At 37.9% G+C, this 21,353-nt stretch overlaps 1 protein-coding gene across 1 annotated transcript in view; it reads left to right on the top strand.

The window, feature by feature from the left end:
- The window catches only part of LOC139128853 (histone-lysine N-methyltransferase SETDB1-like), a 50,710-nt gene that overhangs the window by 18,577 nt on the left and 10,780 nt on the right, over nt 1-21,353 (top strand). Inside the window, 15 exon segments of the mRNA XM_070694587.1 lie at nt 2,246-2,415; nt 3,293-3,422; nt 4,656-4,802; nt 5,310-5,656; nt 6,516-6,647; nt 7,498-7,573; nt 7,576-7,621; nt 10,141-10,245; nt 11,291-11,433; nt 12,142-12,238; nt 12,568-12,711; nt 13,129-13,209; nt 14,179-14,993; nt 16,269-16,421; nt 20,101-20,334. Coding sequence (XP_070550688.1) covers nt 2,246-2,415; nt 3,293-3,422; nt 4,656-4,802; nt 5,310-5,656; nt 6,516-6,647; nt 7,498-7,573; nt 7,576-7,621; nt 10,141-10,245; nt 11,291-11,433; nt 12,142-12,238; nt 12,568-12,711; nt 13,129-13,209; nt 14,179-14,993; nt 16,269-16,421; nt 20,101-20,334 — 2,820 coding nt within the window.

The following is a 21,353-nucleotide window of genomic DNA, read 5'->3' on the forward strand; positions in this document are numbered from 1 at the left end:
GGTCCCACAGAGGGCTTTCAATTTCGACAAAATGGAATTATTCACGTTTTTTGTCTGTCACTTCTGAACGTCAAATACATGTTGACCACGAAATTACTTCAGTCAAGTCACTTCAATTTGTAAATTTTGGTACATTTACATTTCAATGTATGTTTGACTCGTCACGAAACAAAGGTCGTAGTTCTGGTCCAAGGACGTTCACGCCGGGGTGCACTATCGACTCAAGTCTACCCCGAAAATTTTGAACGTTTTTAAAGCCGATAGACGCAAGTTGCTGTGAAGACCAGCAGCCCAAAACTGACAGAAAGAGTCTCAGATTTAATAGTATGTATCGCATCGATATAACTTTTTTTTTTAAAAATGTTATGCTTTTAACTTTCTACACTAAAATGGAGGGACGGTACATCGTAATACAATACAGGACCTGTATAAATGTTAGAACTTCTGTCGTCATATTTCCCGGTCGGATAAAGCCGCCTGCGTTAATTCACATTCATGTACGATGTCTACTATACGGCAAATGACGAATTCATTCAGAAAATTCCCCTGGCATATGTGGTCTGTGCCTGTGATATTACTAATACGTATCATGAACTTTATTTATTGTAAATGGCCACAATAATGTTCACTTGTTGCAATTTTTCACAAAGCACGTCCAACCACGGTCTACACGTCCGTGTTCCAACCTAGACCACGATCCGTGAGAGGTCTAGTGTCGAGGTCCAGCAGAGTTTGAGGTAGATTTCTTCAGAGCTGTACGCATACTGTACGCATGTGATAATATCTTACTGTGACCTGTCTACGACTAAGATTTTTTTATGGATTTTAGAGTTGCCTTAGGCAGACAAAGAGAGTTTGGAGCTGGTTTTAGGACTCAAGATTATTCAGTTACTCCCAGCCGCCGCTATTTCAGTTAGGCAAGTGTAGCAATGTTGTCACCGACAACTACCTCTGGGCACACATTTTTTGAGTTCAATACCCGCATCGTGCGGGCACATTTTGTCCAGTGCGGGCACAGTGCCCGTAAAGTGCTCGCACAGTGCTCGTAAAATGCTGGCACTTCACACCCAATTGTGCTGGCATAATGCGCTTAGAGTGCTGGCATTGTGCTCGCAAAATGCGAGCACAATGACAGGTTCTGCGTGGACTGTACTGTATGTATGTATGTATGTATGTATGTATGTATGTATGTATGTATGTATGTATGTATGTATGTATGTATGTATGTATGTATGTATGTATGTATGCATGAATGTATGTATGTATGTATGTATGTATGTATGTATGTATGTATGTATGTATGTATGTATGTATGTATACATGTATGTATGCATGCATGTATGTATGTATGTATGTATGTATGTATGTATGTATGTATGTATGTATGTATGTATGTATGTATGCATGTATGTATGCATGTATGTATGTATGTATGTATGTATGTATGTATGTATACATGTATGTATGTATGTATGTATGTATGTATGTATGTATGTATGTGTGCATGTATGTGTGCATGCATGTATGTATGTATGTATGTATGTCTGTATGTATGTATGTATGTATACATGTATGTATGCATGTATGTATGCTTGTATGTATGGTTATGTGTATGTATGGTTATGTGTATGTGTGTGTTTTATCTATCTATGTATATATGTGTGTGTATCTATGTATCTATGCATGCATGTATCTTTGTGTATCTTACGAAAAGATTGGCAAGTATTCAGAACTTTTTTGTCAATTTTCCGGAAGTTGTCTAGTTCAAGTAACAATGCTACAGATGATAGATAGGACAAGTGGTACACTTTTAAACCAGATTTGAAATTACTGACTTACGACAAATATAATTGAATTATTACATTAAATTGGGTTCATAGAACATGGCCTTGTATGATGTTTTCACACATCAATTTTATCTGTAATTGCTGTTATGTCCAGTTACTGTATTTTGTTAGTCTTCTTCAGAGCAACTGCTTTAATTATTACAAAATAATGAAAACCTCGAGCATCACATTGACAAAAGACAGATTTTCAAATTTTCAAACACAAATCGTACATACTGAAAAAAGACCACTCATGAATATGCAAATTGTACTCAGATCAAAAACATTTTGTGAGGCTGTTGATGAAATCACTCAAAATGCTATGAACACAATCGTCAATTGAAGCAAAGCTAAACAAAAAATATAAGGTAACAGTTTCGAATGGAAACTAAGATATTATCATGTTTTTCTTTTCACAGCACGTTACTTGAAATCACTGATACAAACCTTACCAACACCTAAAGTATCAGTGCCCCCAGCAAAGCCAACAACACTGCCGCCCCCTCTACCCCAGCACCAAGAGTCTCTGACCAAAACGCCAAAACCTGTCGCCAGGAAGTCTGTGACGGCGCCCCCAGGTGGCAAACAGGTAAAAGAATTTTGCAGATTCCAATTTAAGACTCTATTGAGATAGGATATTACTTAGTAAGATTGAAAAAAATTGAACCTGTAAACCCCTAATTCCTGTGTTAACAGGTTTACACTGGCTTTTATAACAATGGGTTTGAGACAAATCATTGTGGTACATGTATAAGGGTTAATGACATACAGGCCATAGCAGATGCAATTAATGTGAAAACATCTACTGATACAAGCTATAGGGTATTCAAGCAGACTTGCTGTACCTGGTAATATTACCTCTCTGGCCCATCTCCTACATAGAATTCAAAGGCAGTCCATGCTATGTCTCACTAGACACTGTGACACAAATAAATGTACCTTTCCGTAAACTCTCAGTTGAGATGAAAATTCAGGACGAAGCATGTGCAACCAAAAATATAAAGCCCTCTGACCACCGTGGTTTGGCCCAAACCCATTATTATCAATGAAAAGTGTTGACCTGTATTACATAGAATTAGGAATTAGAGGCCATTAGTACCTGCTGGCATTTATAAGAAGAACAAGACTCAATGATTTATATGATATCTCCTATGTGCTCTATGTTCACATGTAAAATGCCACATTCATATTCAATTTATGAAATTGTCTCACACAAAAAGAAATTTCTTAACCTCTTCACCTCCCCATTCCCTGTAAACAGGTCAACGATCACTATTGATAACAAAAACGTCAGGCCAAACTGTAGCGATAAAGGTTTAAAGGTTTAAAGAAGTGGCTTTCCTTTTCAGTGAATTCTGGCAATTCTCATCTTTGTTACAATTTTTCACCAGTGTCCTACAATGAAATAATATACTTTTCATGATTGGTATCTTTGATGAGATTATTCCCCCCACACTCTTGACTAGGTGGCTAAGAAGAGCACAGCTCAATGGAGACCACAGTACTACACACAGACCACAACACCAACCACATTCACCTCAACGTGGGAAGCACCATGGTTGAAACGAGGTCAACGAAACTTAGGCAGATCGCGTGGTAAGTCACAGACCTACCAAGGTGATCATATGACTCTGTTGATTCTGTCACTCCAGTGTGAATCAGATGCAAATACTTGTGCCTGTTACCATTATCTCAAAATGTGATATTTTCACATCTCATTCATTCTATATATCATATTCTGTACTTTACGGGAACAGTCAACTTCAGTTGTCAAAATGCTGCAAGATCATTGTGACATAAAAAGTGACATGAAATCAAATAACATCATATTGGTGCATTGTAATAGGCCAAACCCGGAATTCAAATCAACCACGGTACAAACAAAGCCATGTGCGCAAACGTGCTTAGACGTAAGTGTATTTCCATACGTGTTAGTACACATGTGGGCTTGTTTGTACCGGCATCACATGATTATTTAGGCATACTGAGTCTGTAGAACGCATCGCGTCCTTTTTATTCCGGAGTAGAACCATTGTGTGTTTTAGATAATGCTGACAGTGGTACTGAAGGTATCATGTGACTGAAAAAAAATTGACAATATCACAGGATTGTCACATGCCAAAAGTCTCAAAAATGTAATCTATGAAAGTGTACGTCATGATCACAGAAGTTACAGTGTGTTTGCTGCAATGTTAGAAGTTAAGAATGTAACGTACTGGGTGTATTGGGAAATGATTTCAGAGTTTTAACAATCCTTTCTGATTTTACTCTTTCTGGAAGGACAAAATTGATACTTTTGTTACCAGCAGTGTTATTGGACTCCCACTCAGCTCCTCACCGGTGACACTCTGTTGCTGGTGTAGCCATGCTCAGTCAGCTGGTCCAGCCTTGTTGCCTACATGAGCTATGAGTAAGCTATGCTGGCTTGTGCCTGGGCAGGCTACACCAGTCATACAGTACAGAGCCTGTGAGGGACTTTGAGAGAGCGTAGAGTATTATGATTAGAACAAGGCAATCACAAAGCAAAGAATCTGAAGACAAGTTGAAGTAATATACACAGCTACATAGAGACAAAATATTGTGTGCATATCTGTCATCTGCAGTAAATGACATGTACCTGCAATGCTATGTTTTTACAGTTATGATTGATAGTTGCTATCTTGTGTTATTTCAGAGCAGTAAAACACCGGATATATTGTGCAAATTGAGCATTTCACAACTTAACAGAATATTCAACACCTCCTCCCCCCTCCCTCCCCCATAATACCCATTACAGAGTGGAACACTCCACCATACTGAGATGTGGTACATTCCACTTGGTCTTTTCAGGTAATTTACAGCAACCAAAGATGGACATTGCCAGTGTCCTGCAGAGCAGACTACAGCAAGATTACAGTGACGACTCCAACGATGCCTATGACTTCAACACTGTACGAGCCATAGAACAGATGCGCAGGGATAGACGTAAACGATTCGGTAAATATCTTCATAATACTACTTCAAAAATTCAAAGTAATTGAAAAAATATTTGTGGACTAGCAATAAAACATGAAAATTTAAGAGGTGATTACACATATCATTTTACCATTATTTGATGATAACAGAAATACAGAATTGTGACTGCAGTCTCCACTTCTACTTTAAAAGTTGCTGATTGTGAAATTTTTCTGCAAAGTACTACGGAATCCTCTTCAAATATATACACTTTGCAATTACTTTTCATGCATAATTAATGATCTTTGTTCTCTTTTGTAATTATGCAAAATACTTTTTTGATAAAGTGTTTTATTTTCTATCCAATGATACAAAGTCACAGTGACAAGTCATGCTGTCGAAAAGATATCGTGAAAATTCATCTGTATGAAATATGAAAATATGTAATATTAAAAAATTTTAAAAGTTGTTTTGTTGCCTATGTCACCTTGCAACAAAAATCCAAGTAAATTTATTGGCCATTTTAATATTTTTGTCTCTTTTCCTCAGTTCAGCATATCTGTACACCAATCTGTGCCAAGAATTGCTATCGGGACCCCACAGAATTGCTAGGTGAAAACCCATACTTAAAACCTGAACTCTGTGGTTGGAAACGTATACTTGGCAAGCAGAGGGGCAGTGGAAGAAGAACTGTGTCATATCGTACTCCCTGCGGCCGTAGCTTGCGTTCTCTCCCTGAGATTGACCGCTACCTCTTGGAGACAAATATTACCTATTTGACCATTGACCTCTTCACCTTTGACCCCTTTGTACACTCCCACACCAACATCAGACATCCTAAGCCGATAATGCTGATCAAAGATATCTCTGAGGGAAAGGAACCTATTCCAGTCTCTGTAAGTACAACTCAGATATGTATTATTTTGATCCGTTTGGTCCACCGTGTGTTGAAGGCTCACTGTGGGACCAGTGTCATCACTCTTTCAGTCTGTATGTGTATATCTGTTTGTTTGTCCATCTGTCTGTCTGTAGATCACATTCATGGCTTATATGTCAAAAATTACCACACCAAAAAATGAGTAGCATAGGTATGTGTAATGTGTGGATGATTATCTAGAACTGAGTGGAGTCGTAATGCTCTGTGGAGAGCTTACTGCAATTCCTTAGAGGTTACCACCACTGTAGTGAATTCTACAGAAAGTATGATCGATTTTCATGTAACTTGCTGATCAAAGTATCTTGTGTAAGTTTATTTGATTTGGTTAATCACTGCTTCAGTGCCCATTGTCCTACACACCAACGTTTGAACTACTCCTAGTGCCCCTGGACACGGTGTTTTAATTTCAGCAGTCATTTCTTGTGTGTGTTTTCTAGATAATTGATGAATAAAATTGTGACACTGGCACCTCCTAAAAGTTTGACAGATCAACTTTCTTCACTTTTCCAAAGATTGCTAGATATTTGAGAAATGTTTTAAAATCAAGTATTTTACACCTTCTCTGATATAACAGGGTCTCTGTTTGTAAAACATAATGAGCTAGTTTTGAGGCGGACCTTTTTATTGTGTTCACCATTTCAAAATTATTGGTCCACTTGTGTTGTTTTCACAAGGTCTTATCAGACCAAGCAAATGACTATTTCTAGGGTGAGAGATGTCAATATGTCAGATGTACTGTGATTGAATAAATGGAAACAAATGTCCTGAATGTCATGGGAGAAAAGTGAACTTGACCTTGTATGCGTTTTCCTCCACAGTGTGTAAATGAAATTGATGACAGATGTCCAATCTTTGTGGAGTACACAACTCAGAGGATATGTGCAAGAGGTGTATCAGTGAACACTGACCCTCAATTCCTGGCTGGATGTAATTGTACAGACAATTGTAGAGTAAGTTTTATTTTTCAACATTAAAATGCAATTAAGGATACTGCTGTATAAATCCAAGCATGTGTCTTGGACGATGCTGGACTGTAGATGCAATGTGATAAACTTCATGCATATTAAAATTTGTCATTGTCAGGAAATGTTACAGATCAGGACATACAAAACAAACTCTGCGATAATGATTTGCCAAAAATGTTATGTCAGATTCCATGCAATGCATTACAGTTGATTATATCATAACAGTATGTTGATGGTGCAAATACAGCGATCTAAAAATTGGTCAAGACATGAAAAGAACAGTGGTATATTCACGATATACCATGGCTGGTACATACGCGAGCTCTCGTCTAGAGCTAAAATCCTGTTTTGAAGTTCTGTGCCAGAATTTTGTAATATACTGTTATGATATAATAGCGATAAAGCACACCCAGCGACGGTATACCACCAGATTTTGACCAATTCACTCCACATTTGCACTTGCTATCGCTTTGGTGTGCTTTATTCCTTAAATACGTAAACAGGATGCTTAGTTACGTCTCAGTGCAAATTTTAAAATCAGCAAGTGAAAGAGAATTTGCTTTGGCAGAAACTTTGCGTGTAGACTCAGAGGAGCAGAATTTTTCACTTATAGCATGTTATGTGGTTGAAGTAAAATGAGTGGACAAGCATAATAGTTCAGCTTGTCTACCATCCAGTGTTGCAGTGACAATAAACTGATGTGACATATTTACCACATTGTCAACCAGTGACTTGCATCACCAGGGCTGTTTTCTCACTGATAGGATAGTGTAGGTTTATTGGACTTGTGACTTGCTTTGTAAATCATATATTTTTTTTGCTTTTATCATTTCAGGACAGAAGCAAGTGTTCATGCCTACAGTTGACAATTCAAGCGACTGGTTCCTCCAACAAAGCTGGCATTGTTGATCCGAGGCTGGATATGAATACAGGTTACTCTATGATCAGATACTCACAGGGTAAGTACAGATACCCAATCAACCCATCCAGATGCAATGGGATAATTGGGTTTTGATATGAATACAGGTTACTCTATGATCAGATACTCACAGGGTAAGTACAGATACCCAATCAACCCATCCAGATGCAATGGGATAATTGGGTTTTGATATGAATACAGCTTACTCTATGATCAGATACTCACAGGGTAAGTACAGATACCCAATCAACCCATCCAGATGCAATGGGATAATTGGGTTTTGATATGAATACAGCTTACTCTATGATCAGATACTCACAGGGTAAGTACAGATACCCAATCAACCCATCCAGATGCAATGGGATAATTGGGTTTTGATATGAATACAGGTTACTCTATGATCAGATACTCACAGGGTAAGTACAGATACCCATCAACCCATCCAGATGCAATGGGATAATTGGGTTTTGATATGAATACAGGTTACTCTATGATCAGATACTCACAGGGTAAGTACAGATACCCAATCAACCCATCCAGATGCAATGGGATAATTGGGTTTTGATATGAATACAGCTTACTCTATGATCAGATACTCACAGGGTAAGTACAGATACCCAATCAACCCATCCAGATGCAATGGGATAATTGGGTTTGATATGAATACAGCTTACTCTATGATCAGATACTCACAGGGTAAGTACAGATACCCAATCAACCCATCCAGATGCAATGGGATAATTGGGTTTTGATATGAATACAGGTTACTCTATGATCAGATACTCACAGGGTAAGTACAGATACCCAATCAACCCATCCAGATGCAATGGGATAATTGGGTTTTGATATGAATACAGCTTACTCTATGATCAGATACTCACAGGGTAAGTACAGATACCCAATCAACCCATCCAGATGCAATGGGATAATTGGGTTTTGATATGAAGACAGGTTACTCTATGATCAGATACTCACAGGGTAAGTACAGATACCCAGTCAACCCATCCAGATGCAATGGGATAATTGGGTTTTGATATGAATACAGGTTACTCTATGATCAGATACTCACAGGGTAAGTACAGATACCCAATCAACCATCCAGATGCAATGGGATAATTGGGTTTGATATGAATACAGCTTACTCTATGATCAGATACTCACAGGGTAAGTACAGATACCCAATCAACCCATCCAGATGCAATGGGATAATTGGGTTTTGATATGAAGACAGGTTACTCTATGATCAGATACTCACAGGGTAAGTACAGATACCCAATCAACCCATCCAGATGCAATGGGATAATTGGGTTTTGATATGAATACAGGTTACTCTATGATCAGATACTCACAGGGTAAGTACAGATACCCAATCAACCCATCCAGATGCAATGGGATAATTGGGTTTCGATATGAATACAGCTTACTCTATGATCAGATACTCACAGGGTAAGTACAGATACCCAATCAACCCATCCAGATGCAATGGGATAATTGGGTTTCGATAGAATACAGCTTACTCTATGATCAGATACTCACAGGGTAAGTACAGATACCCATCAACCCATCCAGATGCAATGGGTTGATTGGGTTTTGATTAGAATACAGCTTAATCTATGATCAGGATAAGACAGAGATCCAATCAACAGATATCCAATCAACCCATCATCCTAATGAACTTTTCTGAAACCCACAACTTTTTCAAATTGAATTAATCACCCAAAGGACAGATGCCCATTTACAATATGAGATACTCACTGTCCGTGTCTAATGAAGCTGTTAGGAAGATAGTGCCTAGCTTAAGATGTCAACACCGTGTGGGAGTCTCAACTCCCCATCCTCCGATATTGAGTCTGTTACCCTGGGCATACTGGGTCTTGTACTCGCCGTCCTCTGATGGTTAGTCCAGTACCCTAACCACTGCCAAACAATGCCTCCTACTTATCTTGTACAGTCAACCTCAAGCCCCTACAACCGCTCACAGCCCAGCCTATGTGTACAACAAACCCTCATCAAACCATCCTCACTTTCCAGTTTCATGAAGACTCACACAAACACAGCTCATACCTTCTGTGGATCCAATTCACAGAGCCCATCCGTTTTCACTGCCCTCAATCCAAGTCATTGTTATCTAACATCACATGATCCTGCACCACATCAAATTTCTCAGTCTTGTTCAATGGCACCTCTGTGAATTAGTCATACGGATTTGACAATACACCATCACCTATACAACTCTAAAACCATCAAAGTCTGTGAAGCTTATTCTCCTCAGAGCCGATGTTCTTTCATACATAGTGGCGCGGAAGAAGGACGTGCAACTGTGTCTGAGATCAAAGGGAAACCTAATATCAAGTTACATTTACAAGATGTGATTATTTTGTGATATTTCTTCGTTGATCAATGAGTCAGCAGAATACAGGCATTCTTCACTAGAGGGCGCTCTTCCTAATACATGGTAATATTTACAGGTTTGAGTCAATACCTCTGATAGGCGTGTTGACTCAAATTTTAGACTGTGCGTGAGTTGACTTTTATGGTTTGTTTTTGTTAATCACACAGAATATATGAATGCAATGAAAACTGTGGATGTGACCATACATGTCACAACAGAGTGGCACAGAATGGACTGCAGAACAGACTACAAGTATTTAAAACAGAGAAAAGGTAATTTCATTTGTGTACAATAGTTTGGCACCGTTGTGCTGTTATTTCCTTGTGGGTACTGATTTAATACTCATTGGTGAATATTTATCCCTTTGTTGACCTTTAGTCAGCAAAAATCTGACCATTTCCTTGAAATTGACAATTATTATCATAAGACATTTGATATGAACAAGACAAGGATTTTATAAGACAGCAACTTCCTCTAACGTAAGATTAAGATTTTCATATGCATGCAGAGTGTACTGACAATGTTGAGAATGAAAGGGGATGTTGTCGCAAGTTACAGAAGTATGTGATATAAAGGGACAGTAGATGTTTAGATACACAGTATTCAGCTTGTCAACTCATCTGACTGATGGCGGATTCCTCTATTGTTTTAACGTTCCTCTCAACACTTACGGACAAGTTATCGGACACATACCATACTTCACACCTTCCACTCTTTCACCAGGTCACAGTCCCTCCCCCAAAGGAGGGACTGTGACCAGGTTGAAAGTTGCTGTGAGCGCTAATGTGTAGACAATGCATGCAACAGCTGGTAGCTACGCAGAGCGCTAGCGTGTGAACTAAAGGATGGCGGGAATATTTCAAAGCGTAGCGGGGAGAATCAAAGCGTAGCGGGGAGAGGCGAAAGCGTAGCGGGACCGCTACGCTAAAATGGCCTGGGGAGAACACTGGGTTTAATATGCATGTGTAGTCTGCATTGTTATTGTTGACAGACGAATTCTGGTCCGGACTAGAATTAAAATGTAAACAATAAAAGTGCATGTTACACGTATAGATGCTGTATTGACAAGCTGAATAGTAGGTATTTCAACATGCTTACTGCAGTAGGACAAGATCTTTCAATTGACATACAGAACAAAAATAGTGAAATTATCAAAATTTACAACTACTAGCCATTCAATATTGTACCAGACCTGGAACCTTATTTCAATATTCTACCACACTCTGGTCCAAGAAGGCTTGCAAACAGATGTCAATGTGTATTATGGAGTACTATCATGTCTAGAATCTTCACCATATTCTGTTTGATTTGTTTCAGGGGTTGGGGTCTGCGGTGTCTAGATGACATTCCAGTAGGCAGTTTTGTCTGTACATACGCAGGAGAGCTGTTAACAGAAGAGCTGGCCAATGAAGATGGAAAACGATTTGGAGATGAATACCTAGCTGAGCTGGATCTCATTGGTAAGTCCATCTCAGAAACACTTCAACTACAATATCGCTTTTTATTTGTCAGACTTACCAAAGAAAATGAATAAATCTGCAAACATTGCTACACCCATGTCTTTCTTGTGAGTTAGTGGCTCAGCTTACAGAAAAAAATTGCTATGCTAAGCATGCCGTAAAACCAAAATGATGCTACATATATTCAGATGTGTCCACTTGGTTGGGAGATGACATGTTGCAATGCAGGTATGCTGATTCTCAGTTATTTTCAGAATTGAAATATTTGAAGAGTTCATTTTAAGGTTATGAAGTAAACAAACTTCTTACCATCTTAGTTTTGTGAAATTCAAAAATTAATTTTTCTTCATAGAGTCAATACAGGGATGGTGGCCATTTTGAATTTCAAGTTTCAGTAAATGGTGGGTAATTTGTATCTCTAGTACTAAATTTTGCACAGTGACCCCTTGTGTTTATTCTTGATTTCATATGGGAACAGTGAAACGTTTGTGCAAAGTTTGAGCAAGAGCTTCAAGTCTTTCAATTTTGAGGTGTGCACTGCTTCAAAGGTTTGAGTCAGATTGTTGTCAAAGTGAAATAGAGATGAATTCAAGGAGCCTTCAAGGAATAATATCCTTTGAGATTTGATGTCAAATCTACATTTACAAACATCTATCCTTAGATCCACTACTATAAACCGTATCGTGGTGTTTCTGTTTTTCTCTTCAGAGGTGGCTGAAAACCGCAAAGAAGGTTACGAAAGCGATGTCAGAGACCCTGACAATAACAGTAACAGTACCAGTGGCCTCTCAGACTCAGTTGACAGGTGAGCAAATAAATAACAAACTTGTAGATTTGCCTCTGCAAAGTCTTGAGCTTGACTTTCCATCGTAGAATAATGAGTCTTTCCAAAATGTAAAAATTTACAATGTGTGAGGGCGTGAAATTTAAAAAGTTATGTTCAGTGAAAAAGTTATGTTCAGTAAAAGAATGTTATCATCTAATGTACAAACTCATATCAGAGCAATCACAAACCATATGAAAGAATATAATCTTTACAGAATCATGCAAATGGGAATTTTTTAATCACAATGTGATTCTCAGAGAATGCATCTTCTCACAATGCAGTTTTGTTTCTTCCTTTCTTTACACCAGCTCTGAAGACGAATCTAGCAGAAGACCTTTCTCCAGCAGTTCATCAGAGAGTGGTAGTATCTCAATCATCACATCGTCTACACAGACCAATCGCAGCACAGAGTCAGACAGTGAGGACGACAAGGGCCGCAGAAGTAAACTGAGGTGTGTACATCACGTGGCAAAAAAATCTTTGATTTAGATCCAGGATGTGTTCTTTTATCAAAACTCCCTCAATTATTAACAGTAAGATAATTAGAAGCCAGAAAATTAATGAAAATAGAACCAATGACATCACTCCTTACACGTATTTGTGCTTGGTGTAAAACACTATATGCGGGGAAGAAAATTTTCAATTTTTTCACAGTGTCTTGTTATACTGGGACATCTACAATAAAAGGTACATGGCTGCATGAGAAGAATAATTAATCAATTCCATGTTATACTTTATGTTTGCTTTGTTATCAAAATACATAAAGCACATGTCAAATTTGTTGTGGGTGTAACCAGTTATTTTGTACCAGCTCAATTTCAAATATGAAACTGATGGATTGCATATTTTCCTGTATTCCTGTATTCCAGGTCTTCCAGAAGAAAGGTAGGCCCACTGCTACTGAGACGTCAGTCATCTGAGAAACAGAAAGGGAGAAACACTGAGGAGTGGTGAGTGCATTGTGTTCACAAGTTGGCCTACAGAGGGCGCTCTCACTTTCATCAGGCAGACCAGTGTACTGGATGTCAAACGTTCTGGCATATTTATGTTTTATATTTGTCAACTGTACTCAAGCTACAAAGCAAATTTGGATGAAATGAATAGGTTTCTTGTCTATTGTCCATTAATATGCACAGAATTATGAGAATATTAATATAAATACAGAATTTAATCGATAGTGCAAGATTCAAAGGGCCAGTAACTCTAAGGTTGATCATTTTCTCGCTATTTTTGTTTTTAATGTCTACTTTAGTTTCTTGTTCTACTTCCAAAGCATGTTGAGATACACAGTATTCAGCTTGTCAACTCAACCTGTACATGTGTAAACTGTACTGTTATTATTGACAAGCAAATTCTGGTCAAGACTAGATTTCGATTGTAAATAATACGGTAACATTACATTTTACACATATAGACACTTTTGTTGACAAGCTAAATACTTAGTGTTTCAACATGCTTAGGGAAGTAGAACAAGAAATTATGGTCGACACTGAACCGCATAACTAGTGTAAAAATCATCAAAAGTTGAGTTACTGGCCATTATTTTGGTAGAAAAAATATCCCTGTCAAAGATTTCATTCTTTAATACTTACCCACAGTAATTTCTGTTTTCAAATGTTGCTCATTAGATACACCTGGTAACTAGCATGAACCCTTTTGTATTATTCATTCATCAAATAATAACTACTCAGCATTTAGTTTCAATTATTTGTGATTGCAAGGTATTATTTACTCCTCTGTGTCTGTCTTTTCGAACACACTCATTTCATCAGAAAATAAAAAGATAGCACAAAATTGTTACCTTCATAAGTCCACTTTAATTTCAGAATTGAAACAAATTCACCAGACTGGTGAATTTGTAGCAAACAGTAATTTTCTTTAATTTGCTCTCTGTCTAACGCCTTTTTTTCCGTGTGAAGGACAATTGAGAGACGGCACAAAAGGAACAAAGGAGACATGGCCTGGAATCCTGGGAAGGCAGACAAAAACCATTCCGACAGTTCATGTAAATCATCCAGCTCCAGGAAAGCTCCGGAGAGACTGATCATTCCGGAGGATGACAGCGTGTATGTATTTCCGTCATCTCGGACGTCAACGCCTGCTGGTGATTCTGTTGAGATAAAGCAGAAAGATTTGAAGAACAGAGAGTCTGATAGGAGTGACAGTGAGGGTCGTGTTAGAGTAGTGGCCAAGATGGGAAAAGGTGTGGAAAAACCACAAGGAGAGACAAATCATACAAAAGTGGAAAAACCACACGGAGAGACAAATCATACAAAAGAGACTTCACTCAAGTCTGAAAAAGATACACAGGGGTTAGCGACACAGGGAAATGAACTTGGTGAAAAGTCAAGTGGAAAAGGGGGACAAATCCATGGAACGGGCAAGGAATCATCAGGAGGTGAGATAGGGGATTTGCAAGGTTCTGTATTTGTCCATGAGAAACGAGAATGGGTGACAAAACAGGATGATACTTCCCAGGACGGAAAGAGACCAAATTCCGCCGAGCCATCACAGACAGACTCTGTCAAAATCAAACAGGAACATAGCAGTTCAGTGCAAGCGGGGACCTCTACTTCCAGCAGTACGGTTCAAGGCCAGTCATCCAATCAGAAGCAGCAGCCAGAACGCACACCTGGTGACAAGACCAATGAGAAGGCTATTATTGATTTAACCCTGGATGATGATGATGCTGATGATAATGAAATTGCTGCCGCTGATCTTATCCATCAACAGAGTGAGTCAATATTTCATTGTTTGCAACACAGATAGTATCAAGCTGTGTTGACGGCAATGGTATGTTTTCCAGCAAATTGAAAAGGAGACAATTTACATTCTCAAAATCAACTGTACATGTAACTGCTATTGATCAGGCATAGAATTAGGGTTAAATAAGTATCGGCCAACTTTGTGCTTAGTTTTGATGTGTGCGAGAGCAGTCATTAACTGTGTAGTGAATGCTTTTAGAAAAAGAGTGTATTCATATCAATGCTCTGTTTGTTGTCTACTTGATTTAAGGGACTGTGGATAATTAGAATACAGGGATGAACTATGAAACTCATTGCCTTTGACCTGTAACCCCTGCCCCTTCTCTCCTCTTTTAAATGAAAGTTTGGAAGTTCAAAACAGAATCAAATGTCAAAATTGTCAAAATTATGCTTTGTACTTCCCCAAAACTTGACAATTGCTTGGGTAAGTTTTGGGAAGTTCATACTGCTGACAGGTTTCTGAATCCAAAAAAAATTCAGTATTACTGAACAGTGAGTGACTGTACATGGTTTCCATGGCATAACCATGGCAATGGAACATTATGAAATGAGTGTTGTTAGCTGTGTATTTTCTAATAATCCATATCTCCTTAAATCCTTGCTTGGTTTGAAAGGATGTCCAACCAAACATGCCTTCAGGGTGTGTAAAGATTCTGAACGATACAACTAGCTTCTCAAAGAATATCAAAACTTACAAAAATAAGTTGAAACAGTGTGACTTTGTCCCTTGAACTAGGCATTTATAAGATTGTTTAAATATTATATCCATGCATTATCATCATTGGAAGAGCGAGAAACAATATTTACACCCTTTCACTGCCCTCTCATGACACAACCTGTTTATTCTCAAACCTTGGTACAGCCCCAAGTTGGTTGAACCAAAATGAGAGGAAACCGGGTGAAAGGGTTACACGGTTTCTGCGCAATATGCTCTGCATTACGCACATATAAATCATGTGTCATTCAATCATGTGGACGACTGCACCTTTGCATGATGTGTAGTGCCTTGCTTCTCACTGTGAAAGTCATTTGACTGTTGTATATCTGTCTGTATTTCCGTTATCACTGTTGGTAAGTAATCTACAATCTTTGAGTATCAGTCTTTCGTTTTCTGTCTTAACGTTCAGCTTTTCAATGTTCTGTCATTTGCACTTTTTTCCCTCTTTTTAAGGTAAAACACTGAAGGACTTCTGTGATTTTTGTGTTGTATCTCAATGTTTTGTTTGTTTCTCTTTCCTCCACAGAGCAAACCCCACCCCCTTCTATTAACTATGGTTACAATACAAATGTCACTAAATCAGTCGTTGACAAAGAAACCTTAGAATACGTAAAGGCCAGAAGGATGAAAAGAAGATTAATGAGGCAGTCTAGAAGTGATAATGACAGTGATCAAACAGGTATTAGGTGCTAGTCAGATGAGGAATGAATACCCAAACAAACAGATTGAGTTTTTTTTGTTTTGTTTTGTTTTGTTTTTGGAAGTAGCCATCTTGGATTCTTGATATTGTCTTGAAACAATTTGTTCATGAGTTCACAATTTGATGAAAGATATTGTTTCCTTTCTTATAATATTTGCAATCATGTTGTATCGACCACCATTCCTGTTTCATGAATGACTACTCTGTTACAGTTTCATGTCTTCTGATTTAATTTGCTATCAAGTATTATTTTGAGTTTTTGTTGTTTCTTTTTATGGTCCACACTGGATTATTTCAGAACATGGATTTGAAAATTTGGTTGTCTGTGCATCCATTCATAGTCACTTCTTGGATATACCCATATAGTTCCTCAAACCTGACTCACAGCCATACACCATACCGGGATTTATATTCTGATAGGGTTACCATCCGATAGCCAACTTCCATTTTGTCATAATTTAATTGTCCTTAATCTCTCTCCAAGGCATTCTTCAAGCAAATTCCCCCAAACTTTACACTAAGGTCACATAGCAGCCTATACAGTTTTGCAGTTCAATCCAATATGGCTTCAAGACAGTCAGTCTGTCAGAAACCTCTTCATTTTCACAATTTCAGTGCAATTATGATTCAGACAGGCCAGAAGACCTTGTACAAGGACATATTACACCTTGACTCAATCAAACACTTTCAAAGTTTCATGTGAACACCATTTATTGCTTACATATATATCTAAGTTAACTGCGAAATAAAGACCAAATTAGTTTCTGGTTGGTCAATGTCTTTCCATGTCGGATATGATATTGTCACATTAAACCATCCCCAGTAACGGTTATACCACATGATTTTCCACCAATTCACAACATGTAAGAATGAGGAATAGTGAATGCGTATATGGAGTGACCTGGTCTAAAGCACGTACATGCCCATTTACTATAATATAACAGTATATCAGAATTCTGGCCTGAAACATTAAAATAGGGATTCTCCTATGACTGAAAGCATGCCAAGTGATCCGACTGTGCTACATCACTGTTATTTTCATGTCTCTACCAATCAGATTGCTTTATTTCCACCATCTATATATTAACATAAGATCATGACTGTTGTGCATGGACACTGAGAGGCAATCATGCTGTCCACATCAAGCTGATGCAAAGATCAGTGTGCCAGACCGTGTTGGCTGTTTGCTTCAAATTTGACATTGACATGTGACACTATCAGTCAAAGTGTCACCATGCAGCATTAAATTACAAACTTTCAACAGCAATTTTGCACAGCAGCTGACGATATCCCGTTAACATACTTCACAGTACCCACACTGGTATCTCAGAATAGGTAGAGAGATCACCAATCTTATCACAACCAAAAGCAACCACCCCTCTTTAAAATACCCCCCTCAGTAGTACATTCACTGAATTTCATACATATTTATCGGTAATATAATCCATAATTTCATTCAAAGTGACTTTAGAGGATGATGCACAATGGATGATATATAAGTTAAAGTCTCTCTGACATTCTATCTGCTTTTTGAACTTTGAATTTGTTTAAGTGATCCAGTGCGGACTTTGTCATTTACATCAACTTGTTTTATTTAAAGAGGGATAGTATGCACTATCCATGTGGTACATGGAATATGTTCAAATATGTGTATATTATGGGTTGTCAAGAAAAAGGATTCTGTATTCAAAAGTTCAAAGGAGGTCTAAATTTTCACATTTTTCTGACACAACATCATCTTTTCATTCAGAGTTACTTTCCCATGTAGTCACCATTTGCATAATATGCATATTCATAAACCTCTTTTTGGTCGACCAATCACATGCTGTCATATTGCATAAATTTTGCTAATGTTATCATATTGCACATTCTTCTAAAGCTTGCTCCACTTTGTCAGCACAAAATGCTCTTAGCCAATATTCTTTGGAGTTTCTTTGATAATAGGTATATGGTATCTCTGTTTTTCTCGCTTTCTTAAAAGCAGTTTGCTTTCTGTCTTTCCATTTTCACAAAGGGTTTAGATTTTGTGCAGTACTTGGACCCTGAGTTTGCATTTGAATTTTATCACTTCATTGCATTCACATATAAGTGATAGTTTCAGACTTTGAAAGCATACATCTACCTCACAACATTGAACGCCCAGTAGCTGTTACAGTAACTTTTTAGGATTTTTCACAGTTTTTTTATTTGTGTCAAGGACAGTTTCTTATTCTACTTCTCAAAGCATGTTGAGATACACAGTATTCAGCTTGTCAACTAAGCCTGTTCATGTGTAGACTCCATTGTTATTGTTGACAAGTGAATTCCAGTCTGGACTAGAATTCAAATGGAAACAATAGCCATGCATTTTAAATGTACAGACGCTGTGCTGATAAGCTAAGTAGTAGGCACTTCAACATGGTTTTTGGAATAGAACAAGAAACTGTGGTTGACATTGAAAACAAAGATAGCAGAAATATCATCAAACGGTACATCTACCAGTCTGTTAAGTATAAATTGTTAATGTCCTGTCCCTGCAAAACTATGGAAACCATTGCCACATGCAGCAGTCAAGATTTCGGTTGCCGTGACTACAAAACTGTTTTGTCAGATGCATGCCCCACTGTAATTCATCATTAGCAGATGAGATAGTAGTCTGTGTCTTCTGAAGTCAAAGACTCCATGGATTTGGATGTCTTCTTTCAGATCAATTCCATTCCCCATATCAAAAAAAACATCAGTGGATTTACATGAATAGGGTTAGATGGTTCATCTGTATTGCAGGGATATTTAGTGAACATAAAGTTGTTGATAATTTGCTTTCATATGTCACAATATGGACATCAAACTCATACCATATCTCAACATGCACCACTGAGCATGTAATTACGATACATGCCTTAAATAATGCCTTAAATTAACTACATTCATATAGGCAGTGTAAACTTAATTCCCGTAACTTAACTATGCAGGTACCAGGTGCAATAAGTTTGAACTGAGGGACGTTTATTTTTTTGTTGTGTATTCATGAACATTGATGAAACCCCAAACTACATCCACCCACAAACTCCTAGCATAATACATTCAAAAATCTAAGTGTAGGCAGTTTCTATTGATCTTCCCCAATAAGTACTTCACAAACCTTGCCAGTACTTATGCACTGGATTGAGCCTATTAATAACTAACCCAATTTCCTCACATGCTTCCAACTGTCCAAACTAAAGAACAATCTTGAATATCTTGTGTAACCCTGGTGAAGGAGAAGATGGCACAATGGTTGTATGTGGATTAAACTGCTCCATCAGTAACAGACACTAATATTGTATATTTGCATACTATGTAAATGGTAACTTGGTCTCTCCCATCCAGTTTGTGTTTGTGTGAATATATGTTTGTGTGTGTATGTTTATATATATATATATATATATATATATATATATATATATATATATATAATTTTTACAGAATGCAAATGAAGTACTTTTGTTATTAAATAATATATATATTATATATATATATATATATATATATATTATATACACATACATACGTACACACATATATGTGTGTATGTGTGTGTATTTGTGTGTGTGTGAAACTGAAGCGAATTATTGCATCCGTCCATTCTTCTATTATGAGTTTATTTGTAAGCCACACAATGTTTCTGGTTGAAATTCAGCAACTGTGAAAACATCTGAGGACAAGCCAAAGAAGAAAGAAACCAAGACAGAGAGATCCCCTGAAATAGACATCATTACGGTGCCAGATGCTGGACAGACATCTTTTGGACTCCAGATCACAGGCACAACATCACTAGCTGTCGACTCTGATGTTCAGACCAGTGATAGTGAGAATGAGGCTTCCGGTAGAGGGGTGAAAACAAAGGGTACATTGCAATCATTAGAAAATGATGGTAAGTATATTTCAGATTCTCTGCAATTCTTCTGTCATGTATACCACATATTTCTCACAACAATCCATCTCATCCAGTGTCAAAGGTTTTGCCTGTTCACCCCCAATTTCCTGTAAACAGGTCCACACTCACATTGATAACAATGGGTTTGGGCCAAACCATTTTGGTGAAAGGGTTGACCCTTTCCATGCCATATTAACATTAAGATCAGTACTGCACCTCACCATTGCTTTCAGGTAGTGTTGGTAAAATTGAAGTCTAAAACCTCACTGAAGTTTTTCGTGTACTCTACGCTGCAGCCAAAATTCATGCCCCGTGGTCTGATTTTCTGCTAAAGCCACAAAACTGCACTCATTTGATCATGAAAGAACTTCAGTCTAGGATAATTACATTACTAAAGTACATTGAAGTCAATCACAAAATTTTTCCCTCTAGTCATTGGCTATGAATGCCATGGGAGTTATGTCATTCTTATATACCATGTCAAATGATGGCACACGGCTCTGTCTCCTGGATACGAGTCATATGTACGGTATGTACCATATAGCTCCACCTGAATGAGTCACATGGGATGTGAGATGTGTCAATTTCTAGGCTGGAGTCCTTTCACAGTCAAATGAGCAGTTTTATGGTTTTAACAGAATATCAGAGCAGGATGTTTGGTGCAAGGTTCACAGGTAGTGCACACCAAAACTTTGGAGAGGGTTGGAGACAAGTAAAATCGCAATGTTTACATTTGTCCATACAAGACCAGTCAACTGTTTTTAAATGTGATTTAAGGGGTCTTGTAATGGTCAACTCTCACTGAAAACATGAAATGTTACACATCACGTGTTTCAGCCGACCTGACCTATTAACAACAGATGATCCAGATAGGAAAGGGGTGACATCATTTCACCATATTCTGCTTCATGTAAGCATGTCCAACCATGTTAATCCAATCCTCTTAAGCATGTCCAATCATGTTAATCCAATCCTCTTAAGCATGTCCAGCCATGTAATCATCTGAAGCATGTTCA

The sequence above is a fragment of the Ptychodera flava genome, chromosome 1 (assembly GCF_041260155.1).
Source record: "Ptychodera flava strain L36383 chromosome 1, AS_Pfla_20210202, whole genome shotgun sequence".
NCBI lineage: Eukaryota > Metazoa > Hemichordata > Enteropneusta > Ptychoderidae > Ptychodera > Ptychodera flava.